At 38.6% G+C, this 21852-nt stretch overlaps 1 protein-coding gene across 1 annotated transcript in view; it reads left to right on the plus strand.

Moving 5' to 3' along the window:
* The window catches only part of prkceb (protein kinase C, epsilon b), an 81774-nt gene that overhangs the window by 43533 nt on the left and 16389 nt on the right, over positions 1 to 21852 (plus strand). Inside the window, exons 3-11 of the mRNA XM_057341996.1 lie at positions 684 to 846; positions 2875 to 2909; positions 3122 to 3210; positions 3412 to 3541; positions 3630 to 3772; positions 3972 to 4065; positions 4423 to 4637; positions 5438 to 5611; positions 20694 to 20848. Coding sequence (XP_057197979.1) covers positions 684 to 846; positions 2875 to 2909; positions 3122 to 3210; positions 3412 to 3541; positions 3630 to 3772; positions 3972 to 4065; positions 4423 to 4637; positions 5438 to 5611; positions 20694 to 20848 — 1198 coding nt within the window. The remainder of the gene's footprint in view (positions 1 to 683; positions 847 to 2874; positions 2910 to 3121; positions 3211 to 3411; positions 3542 to 3629; positions 3773 to 3971; positions 4066 to 4422; positions 4638 to 5437; positions 5612 to 20693; positions 20849 to 21852) is intronic.

Below are 21852 nucleotides of genomic sequence, written 5' to 3' on the forward strand. Positions count from 1 at the left end.
CTCTCTCTCTCTCTCTCTCTCTCTCTCTCTCTCTCTCTCTCTCTCTCCCCCCCCCCCCCCCTCTCTCTCTCTCTCTCTCTCTCTCTCTCCCCCCCTCTCTCTCTCTCTCTCTCTCTCTCTATCCCTCTCCCCCCCCTCTCTCTCTCTCTCTCTCTCTCTCTCTCTCTCTCTCAGGGGGGGTGAAGTGTGATTGCAGCAGACGGATGCATTGACACATGAGGGAATACTCGGAAGTGATCACAGTTCTACGTTCTCCACACAGAATAAGAGTGAAAGAGTGTAGCTCCGCCCCTGTGGCCCTGTTTGCTGGTCTAGTGAGAGCGTCTGACAGCTTTTCAATATTGTGCCTGTGTCACAGTCGTGCCCATGGCTGGATTGATCGCTGCCTCTGCACGGCCTCTCATATCACGTATAAGTGTGTGTGAGGCCAAACGTCAGACCTGCCTCCTTACTTTTTTTAATCTGAAGAACCTTTTTTCGCCACAAAGAACCTTTTGTGAAACAGAAAGGTTGTTTGGATGTTAAAAGGTTCTTTATGGAACCAAAGGTTCTTCTATTGCATCGAAGAACCTTTTGAAGCACCTTTTTTTAAGAGCGTTAGGTTGTGTTAATAATTGTTTACGGAATTTTTCATTTGTGTATCATTGTGATTTTAAAGCATCATGTTTTTGCATGTTTTGCAGCAGGAAGACGCGAGAATGAGGAGCGCGTGTTCCGTGATCGCATGCGTCCCAGGAAGAGGCAGGGAGCCGTCCGGAGGAGGGTGCATCAGGTCAACGGACACAAGTTCATGGCCACATACCTGAGACAGCCCACCTACTGCTCGCACTGCCGTGACTTCATCTGGTGAGTCTCGCACCTGTGGCTACCGTCGACCGCAGCTTACGGCCTTGTGACGTGCAGCTGTGTCTGTTGGTAAATCTGCGTCTGAGTTTTGACAAAACCAATCTACTCGGTCCCTCCTCGCAGGTCCGTTCACGGGTGGTTTCCCCTCAGCTGGCCAAGTTGCCATAGCAACGACAGGAAAAGCCCAGAGGCTCAGAGTGACGCTGCAATAAGAGTTTATTGAGTGTTTTTGGCCCGTTCTCCACGCGGCTGCAAATCCTCCTACACACTGCGCAAAATAAAACCCCAGCCCTGCTCAGACACACTGCGTCCCGCCTCTCCGAGGAACTTGAAGAATATGACTGTTTTAACAGATAAGCTTTAAACAATATACAATACGTTTACAATAAACACCCAGCAAGCACAAAATGCAAATATTGGATTTGGGAAGTAAATAAAATGTTACTTAAAGGTGCTGTGTGTAACATTTAGGAGGATCTATTGACAGAAATGTAATATACATAATTGTGTTCAGAGGTGTGTAAAGACCTTACATAATGAAGCGTTTTGTTTTTATTACCTTAGAATGAGCTAAGTTCATCTTAGTTCTGTGTCAATGGAGCCCCTTTAGGGACATGGTGGTGGGAAGGGAAGAGAATTTTTTTTTTTTAACTTTTGCGTTATCTCCCGAGAAACATTGCGTTCCCTCGCAAAACTTTTGCGTTCTCTCGCAAACATATTTGCGTTATCTCGCAAAACATTCTGCGAGTTCGGACAAACACTTCATGTTTAATGTCCCACTAGCAGAGTTTGAGACTAGCTCCGTACATAAACATTGGTCTGAAGTCGCAGATTCCAGGACCAATATCTCGTGAGCTAAACGTTCTTATAACATTCTGTGTTATGTAAACAATGAGCTACAACTTAATTTTCCGCAAACTGAGACTGAGACAAGACCGAAGGGATCGTCTGCAAAGTGCAAAACCCAAAGATCATTAGGCTACTAAAAATAGTCATTAACTTCAGTGCTACATACTGTAGTATAACATTAATGTGTAATCGGGATTTGGTGACGCTACAGTGTGTAACATTGAAGTTATTAATGACTATTTTTGTAGTAACGCTTTTCGGGTTTACAGTCTCTTCGCCTGCTGATATAGAGATCAATTTAAATTCTGGGTTTGAGGAAGACTAGGTTGTAGATCCTTGTCTAAGGAATTATGTGTTATTTGTGTTACAACAACGTTTAGCTCACCAGTTATTGGTCCGGGAATCTACAATGAACCGCTCCATTGTTAATGTACGGAGCTCGACAACAGGATGTGTTTGTCCGAAATCACACAATGTTTTGTGATAACGCAAATATGTTTGCGAGAGAACGCAAAAGTTTTGCGAGGGAACGCAATGTTTCTCAGGGGAACGCAAAATTTTCGCGAGATAACGCAAAAGCTTTAAAAAAGATATTTTTCTCTTACCTCTCATATTTTTTCCCGCCAAGTCTCTAAAGGGGCTCCGTATGTGTCAGCCACCTTAGTGCTTCGAAAGGGTGGGATGGAGTGAGCCGTTGGTTGCAATTCGCAACCTCACCACTTTAGATGCTGCTAAAATCTCCACATTGCTCCTTTAACAGATGGCTAGTAACTTTATTGAGAACTACAACATACAGTAATAAATGACTGAAGTGGGATCATGTAAATGTACATTACATAGTGCTACAGGTAAACAACAATTCCACATTCTCATTAACACAAAACAATATTTTCAAATACAAAGAAAATACAAAATACAGATTTGTGACTGCTAAGATTTAACGTTGGCGTGCACAGGTTGGCAGGCACCACACAGAAAGAAGAAAATCTAAACATGAACGGGGTTGTATTTATTAATATCTTGCTCAGTTCATTTGTATTTACATTGAGCTTGGCAAAGACTGATAAATAAAGTCCAGTTTGGATCTGTGTAATTGATGTCTGGTGTCTTTATGTTGAAGTCACAGTATAGTACAGTTGGTATTAAACTGTAACTGATCATCTTTCTCTCTCACTGCAGGGGTGTGTTAGGAAAGCAGGGCTATCAGTGCCAGGGTGAGTAGACAACTTTTTTGTTTTGTTTGTTTCATATCAACTCAAGTGTTTGACAGCTGTCCCTTTAAGCTGGCAAGCCAAATAAAGAAAAGTGCAATAAACCTCCTAAAATATTATATCCACACTGTAGCCCAACCATTGTTATCTGTGATCGCACAGTAATACTGTGAGACGTGAGGGCTTATCTCTGTGTGTGTTTGTGTGATCTTTAGTGTGCACCTGTGTGGTTCATAAACGCTGTCATGAGCTGATCATCACTAAATGTGCAGGTCTGAAGAAACAGGACGACACCGCAGAGGAGGTGAGAGAAAAAGATCTCTCTCATTTGTTTCGATATGAAATCATCTTTATGACATTTTTCCAAGAAAAAAATCTCCGCAAATGATATATGCTATTGTATTCTTTTTTAAATCAAAGTACTTGATATTGCATCTATTCCCCTTGTGAAAATGCTTGCGTGTGCTGCAAAAGCATGTTTGCGTTCCTCTATCTCCCCCTGCAGGTGGGCTCACAACGCTTCAGCGTCAACATGCCTCATAAATTCAGCATACACAACTATAAAGTCCTCACCTTCTGCGACCACTGCGGCTCATTGCTGTGGGGTCTACTGCGGCAAGGCCTTCAGTGCAAAGGTCTGCAATGCGTTCTGGGAGTTAACCTATCTTTGCCACGACTAAAAACATCCTGACGTCTTCCAACATGTTTCTTTCTTTCTTTTAGTCTGTAAGATGAATGTACACAAACGCTGTGAAAGCAATGTAGCTCCTAACTGTGGGGTGGACGCCAGGGGCATCGCTAAGGTGCTGTCCGACCTCGGAGTCACTCCAGATAAACTCTCCGGCAGCGTGCAGAGGAGAAAAAAGGTGAGTGGATGTGTCATCAGGGATAATATGAACACCGCTCACGCTTTTAAGAAGCGGCGTGTAAGAGTTATAGGTCAAAAACCTTCTTCACCTCCATTGAGATGTGTTCAATTGCAAATGGAATGATTGCTGATTGCATGATGGTCTGATGAAGCGGTTAAGATCATTTTGTGAAGATGACTTCACCTGTTCTTCGCAGATCTCTCAGGGTCCAGAGCCACACCCCTTACCCATATCCCCAAAGATAGAAGAGGACCGATCCAAATCGGCACCCACCTCACCGTGTGACCAGGGTAAGCACACATATATAAACCAATCAGATCACTGCAGATGTCTTAAAGGTCCAGTGTATGAAATGTAGTGGCATCTAGTGGTGAGGTTGCGAACTGCAACCGACTGCTCCACCGCTCACCCCTCCCTTTAGAAGCACTCTGGTGGCTAACACAGCACGTCACAGATGTCGTCACATTTTCAATCCCAAAAACTACACATTGGACCTTTCAGACATGTTAAAATTAAAGTTACTGTAAATACAGCAGCTCAGTGCAAGATATTGTAATTGATATAAATATAGTTTGAAATTGTAGGAAGGATCTCTGTTTAGGATTGTGGGTAGTGTGTGTGATCTGATATTGGTTTTTGCTCTTCAGACATAAAGGATCTGGAGAACATCAGAAAGGCGCTGTCGTTGGACCATCGAGGCGATGAGCTGAATACGGCTCCGTGTTCCTCTGTGAACGAGGGAGAGACAGAGGACTCGGGGGAGAAGAGAGAGAACGGAGAGCTGAGGACGGTCCAGGTCAAGCGCATGAGTCTGGAGGACTTCTCCTTCATCAAAGTGCTCGGGAAAGGAAGCTTCGGCAAGGTGGAGCTCCAGTCTCTGTTTACATAAATATTTTTTTGAAGTGTAAATCATTCTCAAACACTTGTGTGTGGTGCGAAGCTGTCCTGCAATTGAAGCTTCATTCATTTTAATAGGAGCTGTTCAGTTTTGTCTTGGCATTACATTCAGTTTATTTTGATAGTCCTGACATATTCAGGTTTACACCTTAAGTGTTAAAATTCTGCACGTAATTTATCCCAAATGACTGTATTTTAATGGCTGTGACTATATTTAAACCTAAGATTACCTAAACTGCTTTTTGGCCTCCTCGCAAGCACTGGTATTTCCTTTAAAAATGCAAATCTTTCCTTAAAGGGAAAGTTCACTCAAAATTGAAAAATCTGTCATCATTTACTCACCTTCGAGTTGTTGCAAATCTGTATAAGTTTCTTTGTTCTGATGAACACAGAGAAAGATATTTGGAAGAATGCTTTTAGCCAAACAGTTCTTGGACCCCACTGACTACCATAGTAGGAAAAAATTATTTGTAAATTTCTTTGTTCTGTTGAACACAAAAGAAGATATTTTGTAGAATGTAGGAAAGCAAATTGTTCTGGGGCACTTTTGACCACCATTGTAATGGTATTGGCCAAGAACTGTTTGGTTTCAAGCATTCGTCCAAATCTTTTTCTCTGTGTTCATCAGAACAAAGAAATGTGTACAGATTTGGAACTTAAAATCAGTCATTTAAATAATTTATTGTCAGCAGTTAGGATTTAGTTTTTTGTTGGTCTAGTAAGGGGTCTTCACTCTAAGTGCAGTGTGAATGTGTATTTGTACAGGTGATGTTGGCCGAGTTAAGAGGCACAGATGAGGTTTACGCAGTGAAAGTGTTGAAGAAAGATGTCATTCTGCAGGACGATGATGTGGACTGCACTATGACTGAGAAACGCATCCTCGCCCTGGCTAGAAAACACCCTTACCTGACCCAACTCTTCTGCTGCTTTCAGACTAAGGTAAGAACATCAAGTGTTTCCTCTTCCTTCTTTTAGGACAAACTGAGCCTGTTTAGAAACTTGAGTGATAATAACCATCAGGGAAAACTTTGTCTAACTTGTTTTGAAATTGTGATATAATGGATTGCCACTAGGTGGAGATGTAATATTACTGTATTATATTATGGCAGGTGTTCTGAAAGTGATACCCTTTTCTTCTTGTTTGTCCAATTATGGATGTCTAAGAGCAGTTAAGCTCTTTATCTGTAGAGGAGAATAACCACTCATCACCATAAATGGTATTATATTTAGTATTTTACTCATTTCTTGTAGTGGCTGCTGATGAGAAATAAAAAAGATTAATAAGAATAAAATAAACCAAAACTAATAATAAAACTTGAATAAACCTAAAGCCATGCACTAAATTCACCTCTAAAATTACTTTGCTACAAAAAAACAGTTGACATACACCTTGCAGAATCTGGAAAACGTTGAAAATTGAAGAAAAATAAGAGAATTTAAATGTATTTTGTAGCCTTATTGAGCATGAGGTAATGTTTGTATCTTTTGTGATAGTTGTGTATGAGTTTCTTGACTGTCCTCAGTGTAAAAAAGATGAATCCCTTCATCAGGTGAACAGGTCAAAATATACAGAAGATGGTGAAAAAGAAACAAAGTTTATGGAGGATCTGAAGGATTTTCTATAGATCAGTAGACAGTTTAATGGCTCCAAACAAGCAAGAAACTTTTCAACAACTATCACAAAACATAGAAACTGACATTGATTGTTCATGTAACATCAGTATTAAGAATCAGCTGCTTTCGAACAAGCTTATTTTTATACATTTAGTTATTCTCTGCTCTGGACTTTATGTAAACATCTGTTGTGTGAAATAGCTTGTTCAGAGCGGTACTAAATTAAAAACAAACCTTCATTTTCAAAATATTATTTTCTTATATTTTCAAAAAAAATTCAGATTCGACAAGGTGTATGTAAACTTTTTGCCACACCTGTATATTAGCCATCATGGTTCGTGCTATAACATCTGTGCATATGGCAGAAAACTTTTAACAAGGTGACATTTAGTGGATTTATAATTTTTTTAATTTGCGCAATCCCTGGGATATCAAACCCACGATCTTGATGTTGCTTGCACCATATTCTACCAGTTGAGCTACAGCAAAAGTAAATAAATCCAGCTATTGTAAATAAAAAAATCTCTAAAAAAAAAAGCTCTTTTACTTCCGTTCCAATGGAAATACATAAATACGGTGTGCACATCATCCCATTTCATGAGACCTTTAATCGTGTTCTTAATCCATTCAACACGTTGCCACTGGATTAGCAGAGCTTTGAAGCCGATGACATGCACACACACACACATGTCTGGTTTATTATCTCCATAGGGACAGTCCATAGGCGTAATGTTTTTTATACTGTACAAACTGTATATTTTATCCCCTAACCCTAAAGATCTTTAAAAAACTTTTATCATTTTTAGATTTTCAAAAAAAGATTGTTTTGTACGATTTATAAGGTTTTTTTGCCCATGGGGACCTCAATTTTGGTCCCCACAGTGACACGAGTCCCTATGAGTTGGTGTTTGTTTTCAGGTTTAGGTCCCCACTGGGATATAAAAAGGCCACACACACACAAATTCTCTTTTGTGTTTGGTTAAGGACCCTAAATAAGTGTTCCCTGACACAGAAGGGAAAGCACATGTTTGACAGGAACATTTCTTTAATGGTCTATAATAAGCCTGTATCAGATAAAGTGGCCCTGTGCATAAGGTCAAGCGTCCTTATTCTCCTTTAGTCTCTCTCGGTGTGCTGCTGGTGTGATAATGCTTTCAGATAGAGCCCAGTGTTTGAGAACGGCAGAGCTAACCTCAGACGGACATCGTGTTTATTTTGCTCCACTAAAACCTGGACACAGCCATCATGTCGGCATCCTCCACTCCTCTAATTTATTTACTTCTGCAGTTTCCCCAAACAAGCAAAAGGAACATTGTGTTCTTACAGCAGACACAAGTGGGAGGAGGTGGAGAAGAGGAGGGGCTCGGGTGGGAACAGGGAAAAGCCAGAGAGAGCTAGTTTAGGAGAAAAGATGCTCTGCAGGGTGGACGAGGAGAACACGGGTTCACAAAGCGCTTGAAAGAGAAAACGATGATGATGATGACGTTTTCACTGACATTGGAAAAGGGTCACGGCTGCTTCGTCATTTATGTTTGTGGGGACAGTAGGAAGACGACAGGAAGTGATGGGGGACGAGGGGGGCCACAGACTGGATATAAACTCAAGCGCCACAGATCAACATGTCATAGCATGTACCGAAATCACTAGGCCACTCACAGAAAGACAAGTTTGACTGAATTTAGCATCTCATTGAGAATTAGGAATTGACATCTCTGTAGTACTCATGTTTTATGGCATAGTGACACTTAATAGCTGCTGAAAATAATGTTTTTATTGCATCATTATTGGTGGAAGGTGTAAAAGATAGTGACAGTTTATTTAAAACACACTGACCCAATAGTGGGCAGTTTTTCACATATGGGGTAAGTCGTCACATTGGATATGCAGTGAAAATGTATAAAACAGGCATTTCATGAAAATATTTGCAATGAGCCAGTTAAAAAGCACATGCAACAAAATGGAGAAGGTGTAAATATAGAAGGATTATATAAAATACAACATCTAATGATTTAGAATACTAACCTGCTCTGACCAAACATTTATATACTGTATGAAAGAAACCTTCAAGAACACATTTCAACTTTTTGGTAAACCTTTTTGAATTTCTGAACGTTAGTATGAAGTTCAGATGTTTGCACATCAGCTGTTCCAAAATGATGATAAAAATTCAGCTTGAAGGATGAAAATCTATTTTAAATTCATTTTTTCATGGGATTTGGAGTCAAACGTTCCTTTGGACTAGTTTAATCATTTTATGTGTGTCTGAAAGCAGTGGTGGGTAAGTTACTCTGAAAAAGTAATGAATTACTAGTTACTAATTACATATTCAATAGTGTAATTAGATTACTGTACAAATTACTCTCTCCAAAAAGTATTTAATTACTTATTACTAATTACTTTCTATATCCTACATCAACCTTGATTAGAATTGATTCAATGATAGACATGAAACGACTCTTTTAATTAATTCAATTAAATAATAAATAACTACATCGATTATTCATATTAACTGACCAAAGTATACAAATGTGAAAAGGATACATTAAAGCGTACATTATAATTTTGATGTCATTTCCACTGTTGAATATATTACACAGTATTTAGTTCAATTACATCAGAAGAAACTGTAATTAAATTACAGAAAAAATAAGAGTAATCCTTTACTTTACTTTTTCAAGAGAAAAGTAATAAATTACAGTAACTAATTACTTAGTAACTAGTTACACCCAACACTGTCGGAAAGTTTGCATTAGAGAAGTAATAATCTGTTTCACGTGATATCAAAGTTAGAAAAGAAAAACTTTTCTTGAGTATACATATCTGAAAAGCAACACAAAACTCTTAAAGAGTACATTCCTCGAGATCATAAAAAATACATTTCATGAAGTGTTTAATTTTGCCGTGTTTGAATGTAAGCAATCTGCCAAGTTGTAAATCCGAAGGTGAACGAATAAAAAAGTTATTAGCTTATAAAAAAGGTAATCGACTCTGAATCACGCGAACAAGCCATGACCTGTCCGAATCTTTAACCACAATGTACCTACGTCACTAGAAAAATCCCCGCCTACTGACTGNTTTACTTTTTCAAGAGAAAAGTAATAAATTACAGTAACTAATTACTTAGTAACTAGTTACACCCAACACTGTCGGAAAGTTTGCATTAGAGAAGTTATTATCTGTTTCTCACGTGATATCAAAGTTAGAAAAGAAAAACTTTTCTTGAGTATACATATCTGAAAAGCAACACAAAACTCTTAAAATATCACAAAACCCTGGAGGCTGAGGAACTGAAGACCAAAAAAAAACCAGCACGCCAAGACTACAGAAATGATAGAAGAACACCTGCACATCTAGTCAATAAATGACAGAAGTGTGTGTATGTACACACACATACAAGGTGATCAAGACAATTAATCAATGACCTCAGAACAAAAAACAATATAAGTGAATACCACAAACAACAAGCCGCCAACCAAAACAAGCGACAAAAAACAAAATCTGACAGCATGCAACAATCAAGACAAGAAACCAGATGCAAGAACCAGAAACACAAAAGCCTGACATGAAACATAACATAAAACAAGATCACAGGAAAACAACATCTTCAAGATGCTTGGAACAAACTACCTGTAAAGTGATGATGGAGAGATCCGAAAGTTTTTCAATAATGTCAAATCAAGTTGATGACATTTCATTTGAATTTTTTCCTTTTTGGCGTTTATAGCTTAATTAGACAGTATAGTCAAAAGATGACAGCAAATATGATGTGAGAGAGAGAGAGAGAGAGAGAGAGGGGAACAGGAGTCGGGAACACAAGCCGGTACTGAGACTTGGGTCACCCAAAGCGCTATTGCGCAACATGCCAACGCGCAGCCCACTTGACTACTGGCAAAGAAAATGCTGTCATTCTTTAACCAATTCCTAGTCTTTTCATCAGCCACAAGTGGTCACACTAGATACTATTCTAGCAAAGAAATGAGGTGTTGGGAATTCACAGCATCTCACTGAGAACCGGTTCAGAAAACTCCAACCAATATGTTGTTCTTCTGTTCTCATAAAAGAGAAATCTATTAAGAATAATCAATAGTTTTTAATAAAGCAAACACAAGGTAAAAAATATTTATACATTTATTTCAATACATCGCTATTACAATACTCTTTAAACTTTAACCAAATAAATGTATAATTCAGGACATCACCTAGCCCTGATGCAAATTGTTTTTCCTTAAGTATGCTTAAGAGGAGCGAAGGTAAAACAACACTTTTGTGTTACTTTTCAAAAGTGTTTCACAGTCAGATACGAAGGCTACCTCTGATAATGAAAATATAAAAGTGTAAGTGAATGTGGTGCGATACAGGAAAGGTGTACTCTTTAAACCTTGTTTATATATAGAATTATTGGCAGATATGTCTGTAATATTTTGAACAGGGGAGCGGACAGACACATTGCTCTTTTGTTTGTTTTGTAGCAGAAAGAGGTGATTGTCATTAGCCTTACGTAATGTGCCTGTGATCTTTATCAGGCCTGATCTCTTTTCCATATGTTGTCTGTTTTGTTTTGTTTTGTTTTGAGTTCTCTCGAAGACACACACACACACTTATTGCTTTGGCCTACTTGGACCGAACGTTTCACGGACCAGATTTGCTATGCCATTTCGCCATTACCTGCTGTGTAACATACTTACTGTACTGACATAGAGTATACCTAGTTACGATGTCTACATCAAGTTAGATACGAAAAACAATTGGCACAAATTCTGTGTCTTGGCCGAAAAATAGAAACATTTTGTTAGTCATTTAAATTCATTTTCGGCAGATTAAATAAACATTTGACATTCATCCCAGATTTGTTTTTTGGACACAGATGACACGCGGTCTCCAGCTTTTTAATCAGATCTTGAAGTGAATGAATGCAGGTGTGTGTTCTCTTCTCTGTTCCTTCTCCTCGCTTCAGCTCTTTGTTGCCTCACACGCAGCATGGCAGGCTGACCTCTTGTTGACATGCTCGCTCTCTCGCTCCATTTCATGTTCCCTCAATGCCTAATTTGCTATCAGGCACTGCTGAGGACGCCCTTGCCTAGACTTGCTCTCCACAGACCAGCTTCAGCATCAGAAGGGCTGTGGTCCAGCGCTGATCTCTTATGTAACGCTAATATACTCACCTCAGAGTTAACCCATAACATCCAAAGCAGGGTTCCCTTTCTGTCGGTCTCTCGATGTTGTGTTGTGGATACGGCCTGCCCGCACTGCGGGCGGTTGACGATTCAAACGTTGCGTCACGGGTGGCTGTGTTCCCACGGGACTCAGCCTCCACCTCGTCTGCTTCCCGTTCCGTGACGGCAGGACTACGGCCCTGCCGCCCGCTACGGCGAGCAGCGAGGGTGATATGAGGATTATTGTGTGCGCTAATCCGTCAGCCACTGACTCGCGGACTGTTCGCACCTCGTCTCGCTCGTCTGACCGTTCCCCATGAGACGGTCCCACCGTCTTGTTCCTGAATCACGTATTGGACACGATACGTGATGATGTGTCTGTTGCAGCATCGGAGGGTGACTTACTGGCATCAGACTCCGATGATTCCTTGAAGCTCCCTCCCTCGGGGGGTCGAGCTCAGGAAGAAGCGGACGTCGAAATGTCAGCCATGCTTTCCCGGGCCGCCGGCATTGGGTTGTGGTGCACCGCACTGCCTCTCCCAATGCTCGCGGCTGGATACACGGTACCTTGGGCTTGAGAGTGTGCCATTCGCCAAACCCATTGGCATTTTAAAATTCCTCTCAGAGATGATAGGTTCTCAAGATCAAACCCCAGTCTGTCTCTCAACACAACGTCGAGAGACCGACTAAAGGGGAAAGGAAGATTTTCAGCGATTTGCTCAACAGCAAAGAATTCAGATTTCTTCCATTCAAATAACTGTGTTTGGAAAAAGCTATTCAGTGTGATTTTATTCATCACGAACCCTAAAATACAGAAGTGTTTTAAAATAGCTAGTAATTCTGTTATTTAAACAGATTGCCATTATATAATTATCTTTTTTTCTAAATGACTCGTGGTGAATGTATAAAGAAATATAAAGAAATCCATAATGTTTATATATTAACCAAGTTGAAGTAAGTATACAGTAGTATCATGGTTCCGTGTGAATGTGGAACATCATATTCCTCTGTTCCTATAGTGTTGACTTATCCGGTACACGCTTAGCCATGCTTTCCCAGCATTCAAGTTTTTTCATCACCCTTCTCTCAACGTATTAAGCTTTTCTCTGTATAAACATTCCTCACGGAACTGTGTGTTCTCAAACACAGCTTTTTATATTTAACATGCTGACATGCACATACTTGAAAAAGCACACAAATAGAGCAATTAAGATCATTATGATGGAGAGAGAGAGAGAGAGAGAGAGAGGCTGGGGTCTCGGAAGTTAAAGCTGTGTAAAGAGACATCCATCAGCCCTGTGTATTGTTCTCTTTTTAGAATATAAGGGAAAGCGCTGCTGTATTGACGAGTGTCGTGAATGTCTGCTCAGAAACACTGACAAGTTCTTGGAAGGAAACGGCACCTGTTTAAAGTCATTGTTCACATATTGATGTGCGTGTGTGTTTGAATTTAATGCTCACATCAAACACACTATCACAGATTGTAATGCACAGATTTGTATTGTAAACATTATTTTGCATATTTATGGCAGTCATATTTCAGATGTCATGACAGTTGTGAATGATGGATGAATTGATTTAAACTGCATTACTAAATCAAAAGACATGTTTTTATCCTTATGAGTATGTTTATTTATTTATTTTTAATGTTATATATTATATTTTTATTTATTGATTGATTACTGTCAATTTAGAGGTTTAGATTGGAAAGGGCACAATTTTTGGGGTTCATGGGCTAAGAGAGAACCAGAAAGATCAGAGAAATCACAATTCACTTTCACCTAAACGTCATGCATTAAAGAGAAAGGAATTTAGTGTTTTTGTTTATTCAGAAATAGTCTTGTGACTCAAAAAAAATGAAGTGAAATCAAATAAAATAGTCAAGTTGAAATTTTTTGTCGTTTTATCAGGTAACATCTTGAGATCTCGCCCTGTGATGCTTTTTTAGCAATATTGAAGGAGTTCCTGTATATCCTGGGCTCATTTTACTTCATTATTCAAAATTATTTATTAAAAAATATTTTTGTAAAATAAATGTTAGTTTTGTAATAAAAGTTGGCACAATTATATTTGTGTCTTTATTTTGTCAATTATATTTCTGACTAATTTCAAAAATCGAATCAAAAGCTTTGTAAGGTCAAGAGAAACAAGTGCATAATGGCATTCGATAATTTTTCAATTTTATTTATATAGCGCATTTCATAATGTGCATTGTTCCAAAGCAGCTTTACAGGAGAAAATAAGAAAAACAGAAAAAAAATAACTGGAATTTTTCCTATCAAAACATGTTATTAAATGTTAAAAAATAAATAAAACTAAGAGGTATGCATTAAATGAATAGGGCTGTCAAATGATTAATCACGATTAATCGCATCCAGAATAAAAGTTTTTGTTTACATAATACATGTCTACTGTGCATATAAATTTTGTATTTATTGACACAAAAACATAAACATACATTTATATATATTTAGGAAATATTTAGATATTTAGATTATATTTACCAATAATTGAAATTATAAATAAACGTTTATTAAAAAAATATTGTCTGTTTTTCTTAAATATATGCATGTACGTGTATGTGTTTATTAATTAAAAATTAATATGCACACTACACAGACATATATTATGTAAACACAAACTTTTATTCTGGATGCAGCCCTAGAAGGTCATGTAAATGTTGCATATTTAACACATTGAAGACATTGATTTACTCCGTTGCGTTGGTCAGACTTCTTTGCTTTCATTAAAGCATATAAACTCCTCTTTTGAACTTTTTAAAATCATGCTGGAATATGGCTTGGCACAACTTTGTGGAGTTCATGCCATTGTGAGTTAATGCTGTCAGTACTAAAAAACTATACATACCAAATGCTAAGAAGAAAGTGTATTAAATTTGAAGAAAAGAATGAAAACTGAAGCATTTTAACTTTAGACTTTTGGACCCCATTGAACTGCTTGTGTTACACGGACAGACTTTATTTCTAGTCTTGGACTTAAGGATAAACATTCTTGATTAATTTCCAGGGCCACACACACAATACACTCTGTACTGAAATTATAATGATTTCCTGTTGCTGTCAGCTTCACAAACTCAAGCTAGAGCAGTTAATCTCATTATGAGGAACACTCATTACATACACCAGGATGAATAATGAGGCCTGACTTCAGCCAACTAACACTGTTTCACTTCATCCCTTTACATGAGATACAGTTTCACATTTCTTCAAAAGTATGGACTTTGCTCTTAGAATGTAGTACCCAGATGATACTATCAGCTTGTTGGGTCTTGGTGGTTATCTGTCGATCGGGTCTTTTCTGTTGGACGGCGCGGGGACGCCAGTATCTGTACATTTCTAATTAGAGGCAGGAAATGTTTATTGGCATTTGATGGGGTGGGCTTTTGCTGTGACTCTGGGCACATTTTAGACAAACTATTTCAACATCCTGTTTAAATTCGCTTTCATTGCAAAGGGACAAGGCGAGGCAGCCTGCCATACAATTGCATAAGATGTCGTACCCCTTTTCAAAACGGGATTTCAAATCACCAATTTTCATATAACCAAAGTGAGGCAGTTGCATTGGACCTGTACTGGTTAAAAATATCACCCACTGATAAGCTTCAGGTTAGTCCAAGTATATCATTCCTTGTCCACATTTATAATAATTTAATGTGAATTACAATATCTTCCTCACCACATAGGACAATATAACTGAGTATTAATGCATTTAGTTACGCTAAAAGTAACTGCTGTTTTCAAACAGGTTTCCAGAACTGTCCTCCATGGTTTGGACATACAGGCCCACACCGAATACATGTCATTGGTTGAGCCAGTAGTGTTGGGACACTCACTCAAATAAATACGTTATCTCCTTCGGCAAAGAAGCAAAAACTTGACGACATCTTAGTTCTGTGTCAGCCACCGTAGTGCTGCGAAAGGGAGCAACCCACATATTGTCACATATTGACGCTCGGTCAGCGCCCCTTGGAGTCACTTTTTAACGCGCAGGCTACCACTTTGGCGTCGTTTTTCGACGAGCGGGGAACTGCGTTGTTGTTCGCTAAATGCTCCAGACCGAGACGCAATTCTAACCCCACCCCCTCCCTAAACCTAACCACTTCTCAACCATAAAAGTACAGTCACAGGTATTTATTGCACAAACTAAGCAAAAACATAATTAAAATATTTAAAATATTAAATAGTTAAAATATTAAAAACAACTCGTGTCGCAGACCTTTTTGCACCCAAGCCATATGAAAACTTTATATGAAGATGCCGTGTCCATGAATGCACTCAGTTCATTCAAAAAATAAACCGTAACATTAGCTACAATCGATCGCGGGAGACAATGCACTCAATGCACGGCCGCTTCCGCGTTTACACTCAGGGGGCGAAAACACATCCGCTGCCCCACTGGAAGCCATTCATCTCTACCTAGAGCTGTGAACATGACAGAGGAGAAGATGAATATTTGTACTCGTTGCTTACACAAAGTTCGCCGGATTACAATAAATGATGTTCGTCAGCATTGTGAGACTGTCAGCTGCTCCCCTGTCAAGTAAAGAAGTAGGCTACTTTAAACTATCCGTTTAAAAATACACGGACAGCTTGGACGCTATTGCTATTAGCACGTAACGGCTGGATAACACTGAATGACATCATCTTTACACCGAGTTTATCAACGATTTTCAGCCCTTAAATATCTTTACCTTTAAACAACAAATTTGTGCGAGTCTGACCAGATATCAATAACACAGTTCCCAGTAAGACACATCTGTCATATGGCTCTAATATGCAGGTTTGCTGTAAAGAAACAGACATCGCTTGGCTTTTAAAGGGTATAAATATCAGTTTTTAATTTGCTACACAATTCACCTTAAGTTGATGACATTGATTGTTTTTATGAATTATAACGTTCTCACTTACCTCCCATTGTTATGTTACGAATATCATTAATCAAATCATTAATACCAGGCTATATGTATTTTTTCAGCTCCCAGTCAGAATCAGATGACAGGAGATCAGGGAGAGGACATGTTTCAGAATTATGATGAAGTCAGAGAAGACACAAAGTTTAGGAGCAGGACACACCAAAGGATAGCTGTGACCTAAAGTTTCAATTTCTTGTTTAAATTTTGTGAAGTTTTCCAAGGATCACAGACAAAGTCGTACTGTTAACCACAAGAAATATGAGAAATAGTTAAGAGCCGGGATAACATGAGAAGAACAGTGACATCTTTTAAGAATAGAATAGAATAGAATGAGCTTTATTGGCCAAGTATGTTTCCACATACGAGGAATTTGTTATAGTGACAGAAGCTCCACAGTGCAACAGAAAGACAGCAACAGGACAGAATACAGATGAAAAAATAATAATAATAATAATAATATACAATAATATAGAAATAGGCAATGTACAAAACAGCAAAAACACAATATACAATATAGACAATTATGTATGTACAGGTCTGATATGTGCAAATTTGGTGAACAAATAATGTAATATAGAGTTGTGTGTTCCGCGTTTAATGTCAAGTGTTCATAAGATGGATTGCCTGAGGGAAGAAACTGTTCCTGTGTCTGGTCGTTCTGGTGCTCAGTGCTCTGTAGCGTCGACCAGACGGTAACAGTTCAAAAAGGGAGTGTGCTGGGTGTGAGGGGTCCAGAGTGATTTTACCAGCCTTTTTGCTCATTCTGGATGAGTGCAGTTCTTGGAGAGTGGGGATGGTTGTACCAATGATACGCTCAGCAGTCCGGACTACCCTCCGTAGTCTTCTGAGATCAGATGTGGTAGCTGAGCTGAACCAGACAGTTATAGAAGTGCAGAGGATGGATTCGATGATGGCAGAGTAGAACTGTTTCAGCAACTCCTGTGGCAGGTTGAACTTCCTCAGCTGGCGAAGGAAGTACCTCTGCTGGGCCTTTTTAACAATAGTAGTGAAATAGTAGTTAATAATAGTAGTAGTAATAATAATAACTAATAATAGTAGTAATAATATTTTGAAATAGTAGTGAGCATTTTTACTGTGTATTGTGATAATTTCATATAGTCCATTCATTTTAATCATTTTAAATATTTTACTTTACAATATTCCAATATGAAACCTTATTTAAATCAAAAGCATTTTTTTGACGTATTTAATAGTTTTTGTATTTGCATTTTACCTGACAATTTCTGTGTATCAGTTATTATATACAAGCTCACATTAATGGATCACATTTTGAAAATAGAATATCTTTATTGTCATGTCACAGCTGCATACAAAGACATTTTAGTTACACACAAAAAAGTACACACTAAGAACTAAGATATGGATGACTGCACAAGCACATATAATGCATATTACGTACAGTACAGAAATGTCATAAGTAGCCTATATATTTACGTTATTTTTATTTACATTACAATTTGTACAAATAAAACCAAATTAATGTATCCAGTGTTATGTTTATTCTTTAGCATTAGCTAACGCTAGCGCTTTCACCAATAAACCATATGATCTTCAGTAGCTGACGTGCTGTGGCTCGATCACATCTGCACTCTTAACGTGATGACAACAAACTGTAGTACCAGTTAAGGTTTAAATCCTTACGTGTAATAATGTAAATCCATGCTCGGAAGATTATTAAATCTCTGTGAAGCTTCATAAAACGGGGCACAGCCATGCCTGATGGAACCACAGTCACGTGTGTATTTAAACGCTGCAGGTCATGACTAAATTAAAGTTTTGTATTATAGCACCATTACATGTTTAATATATAGTATTTTAACAATACGATGTATTTCACTAATCTATATTACATGTTAATTCCCCACAAAACGAGCGCTGGTAAAGCACATTTGCTATGGGTGAATACAACCCGGAAGCTTTCCCGCCCCCTGAGATTTTACCGGAAATACGTATACCATGTCACGTTCAAAGCCAACAAAATGACGTGATCGGTCACGAGACACGGGAGAGCCAATGGCACCGAAGCTGAGGGTTTACCCTCCGGAGTGAGAGCTTTAAAGGGTGTAGGGGAACAAACAACTGTTTCTTGAAGTGCCCTTCTGCGTCATCATCCCGCGCCCATAAGGAGGCGGCGTCACCACGCAAAGAATCTGTGCAAAGAATCATGGGAGCCCGAAGTGACCATCAGTTGTACCCTTCGAAATCTTTCATTCTGAAAGGCCCTTTGAAGTGGCCAGTTATGAGCACTTCGGTTTGGAACGACCCTTCAGTATGGCGGCCATGATTGTTGTTACTCGGAAGGGACCTTTAAAGAAAGCTGACAGTTTCACATTAAATTCAATGTGAATTTTTATGGGGGTGACACTTTTTTTGACAGTTGATGTGTATGAACTAGCCTGTTTAAATACTTAAGATTGATTCTATAGTTTCAAAAGGAGAATTCACCTCAATGTAACGTCTCATAACGCAAATAAACCCACAAGATGTTCTGTTTATGCTTGAGTTACTTTAGCAAACAGGTTTTTCTTGACGGTTACCATCATGCAGCTGTTGGAACAATGTGTGAGATCAAAGTGATTTGTAAAACAGGGCAGCATATTTCAGCGAGTCTGTACGTCTGCTGACAAGGACATGAGTCACATAGCTGGACCTGCAGTGTGGGTACGATCTATATCTGGATTCTATCCAACGATGTGCATGACCCACCGAAGATAATGTGTTATGTTCTATTCTGCAGAAGAGGGCAACGGGTTTATGTTTTCTAAGAACGGCTGTGTGTTTCTTACTGATCTGTGATCAGCAGGCGTGTGTTGTCTACCACTGATTTTTGACTTGCCTTCATTTATATTCTTTTTTGAGGCATATTGTGGGATTGGGAATCAAAAAGTTCAAATCATAATTTTTTTAACTGTAATTATGATTTTGTGCTGTATTGAAACACTCTTTCAAAATATCATGGGTGATCTTAATCTGAAATCACTTGTGCTTCAAGGTCATGTCAAATGTTTCCAAAAATGTTTCAGGGCTGTTTAGACTATAGACAATGGCGATAACTATAAAAAACGTTTTAAAAATCGTTCTAAATTTAAGAGAATATCAAGAGTTCACACCACAACTCACAAAAGGCTGTGATCGGTAATCGGTGATCGTATCGGCTGATACTTGTCACGGATGGTGAGGGAAGAACCCAAATGCAGGAAGGCGGCAGTGAAGGGGTTAAACAAGATATTTAAACTAAACTAAACAAAAACCCACAAGGGGGTTTAGAACAAGAACATAACTAAGATATAAACATAAAACAAAAGACTTCCCACGATGGGGCAAAAAATCTCTCAAACTAAAATACGACACAACGTCAAGGCAGGGTAAGGTAACTAAGTAAACAAACAAACAAGGCACAGGTTTCAGACAATGAACAGGAACTCACAGTACACGGTACGAAGTACATACACGGTACAAAGTACAATCCACGAGCACAGGACAAAGAAACAAGAGGGTATATATACTGTAGGTAAGACAAATGAAGGATAACGAGCGAGGGCAGGTGTGAAACATAAGACACTGCAGGGAGACAATATAGGAAACGAGAGGGGCGGGGCCAATGACAAGACACTGGAGAGAATGCATATTATTGTCAAAAGGACAATAATATGTTTCTCTCCACACATAACCAAAGACTTTGTGATGGCTCTGCCTCAGGACCAGGAAATCCAAGACTAAAAGAAGCAGAACCATGACAATACTGGTTCTAAAGATAGGTAATCGGCCCCAAAAATCCCGATCGGAGCACCCTTAGTTTTATGTCCCATTTAAAGACGCTAGCGGTTAAGAAGTGGTGACTTTATGGAGGAATATAATTATTGATATGATACTTACAATATACAGTATGTTGCAATTCTGAACAAGATGGCAAGATATGCTTTACTTCTCCCTTCCGCCTTTAGAGAGATCAGTCGGATTTTAAAGAAAATATGTTTGGCACTGAGAATGTAAAACAACAGCAGGTCATCTGCATCCATATGAACAGTTAGTTATCGCCTTAAAGGAACAGTGTGTAGTTTTTTGGAGGATCTATTGACAGAAATGCAATATAATATACATAACTATGTGTTCGGATGTGTATAAAGACCTTACATAATGAAGCGTTGTGTTTTTATTATGTTAGAATTAGTTATTTCTATCTACATACACCACCGGTCCCACAGTTAATCAAACCCACAACCATTGCATTTGCCAACACAATAAGAAAAACAAATAAAAAATAGCATGTGATGAACACGTCTTTTATTTGTCTCTTCAGGACCGTTTATTCTTCATCATGGAATATGTCAACGGTGGAGACCTGATGTTCCAGATCCAGCGTTCACGTAAGTTCGATGAAGCTCGTTCCCGGTTTTACGCCGCTGAGGTGACCTCAGCTCTCATGTTCCTGCACCAAAACGGGGTCATTTACAGGTAATACATTGTAGGTCAATTGGCCATTATAAAGGCTGGGACAGTGCTATCTTAAACCTCAAATGTTATTTTCTCTTCTTGTTCTGTTTTTCTCACCGATAAAAACAGCATCATTGTTAACTGATATCAAACACACCGCAAAAGAATACCATCACAGCCAAAATATCACTGCAACGCCCAAAAGAGACAATACAGCTTTATTCAGATTTTAGCCTGATCATTTTTGGACAGAAAATGAACCATCCTGTCCAAGTGTTTTCCCTCAATTTAATCCACCATCCAGATCATTTATTTTCTCAGTCGGCTGTCACGCAACCCTACACAGATTAGGCCTTCGGCAAATCAAATTTAACTTTACATGAGATGAGTTTTGTATCTTTAGTAACGGTTTTGCCTAGAGACAGGAGCACTTGTCTGCCTTGTTTACCTCCGGTTGTTTACTTTGATGAGCTATGTGCAATGATTTATTCGTTCCCAGACAGTTTGTTTATACTCTCAATTGTGTGTCATTAACCACACACAACGGGCAGTGCATTGGGGCTGGATGGGTGAACTTTTTGGGATGGGTCTGATCCAGTGCTTCTGTTGAATGTGGAATCTGGCTTTACTGTCCAAAAATGTATTTATGAATTATTTACATACATTGTATTAGGGCTGTCATGATTATGAAATTTGGCTGACGATTAATTGTCTTATAAATCATTGCGATTATGACGATTAATTGTCTGTTTTAGAGCTTTGACTTTTAATTCTCATACATTTTTAATTCAGCTTTGAAACGACCATATTGTTCTGAATATGTTCTTTTTCTTGGAAATACATCGGAAAATATTGGTTTATCATATATTTAAGGTTTAGGCTTTTACCTGTCAATAATACAACCACCAAATACTTGTAAATTAAGTAAATTGATCAGGTGTGAATTGAAGCCACCATTAAAATGCTATCAGTCATAGAAAAGCTTCTAGTCTGTTTTTTCTCTCACTTTACAATAAAAGTTTACC

The sequence above is a fragment of the Triplophysa rosa genome, linkage group LG9 (assembly GCF_024868665.1).
Source record: "Triplophysa rosa linkage group LG9, Trosa_1v2, whole genome shotgun sequence".
In the NCBI taxonomy this organism is placed as follows: Eukaryota; Metazoa; Chordata; class Actinopteri; order Cypriniformes; family Nemacheilidae; genus Triplophysa; species Triplophysa rosa.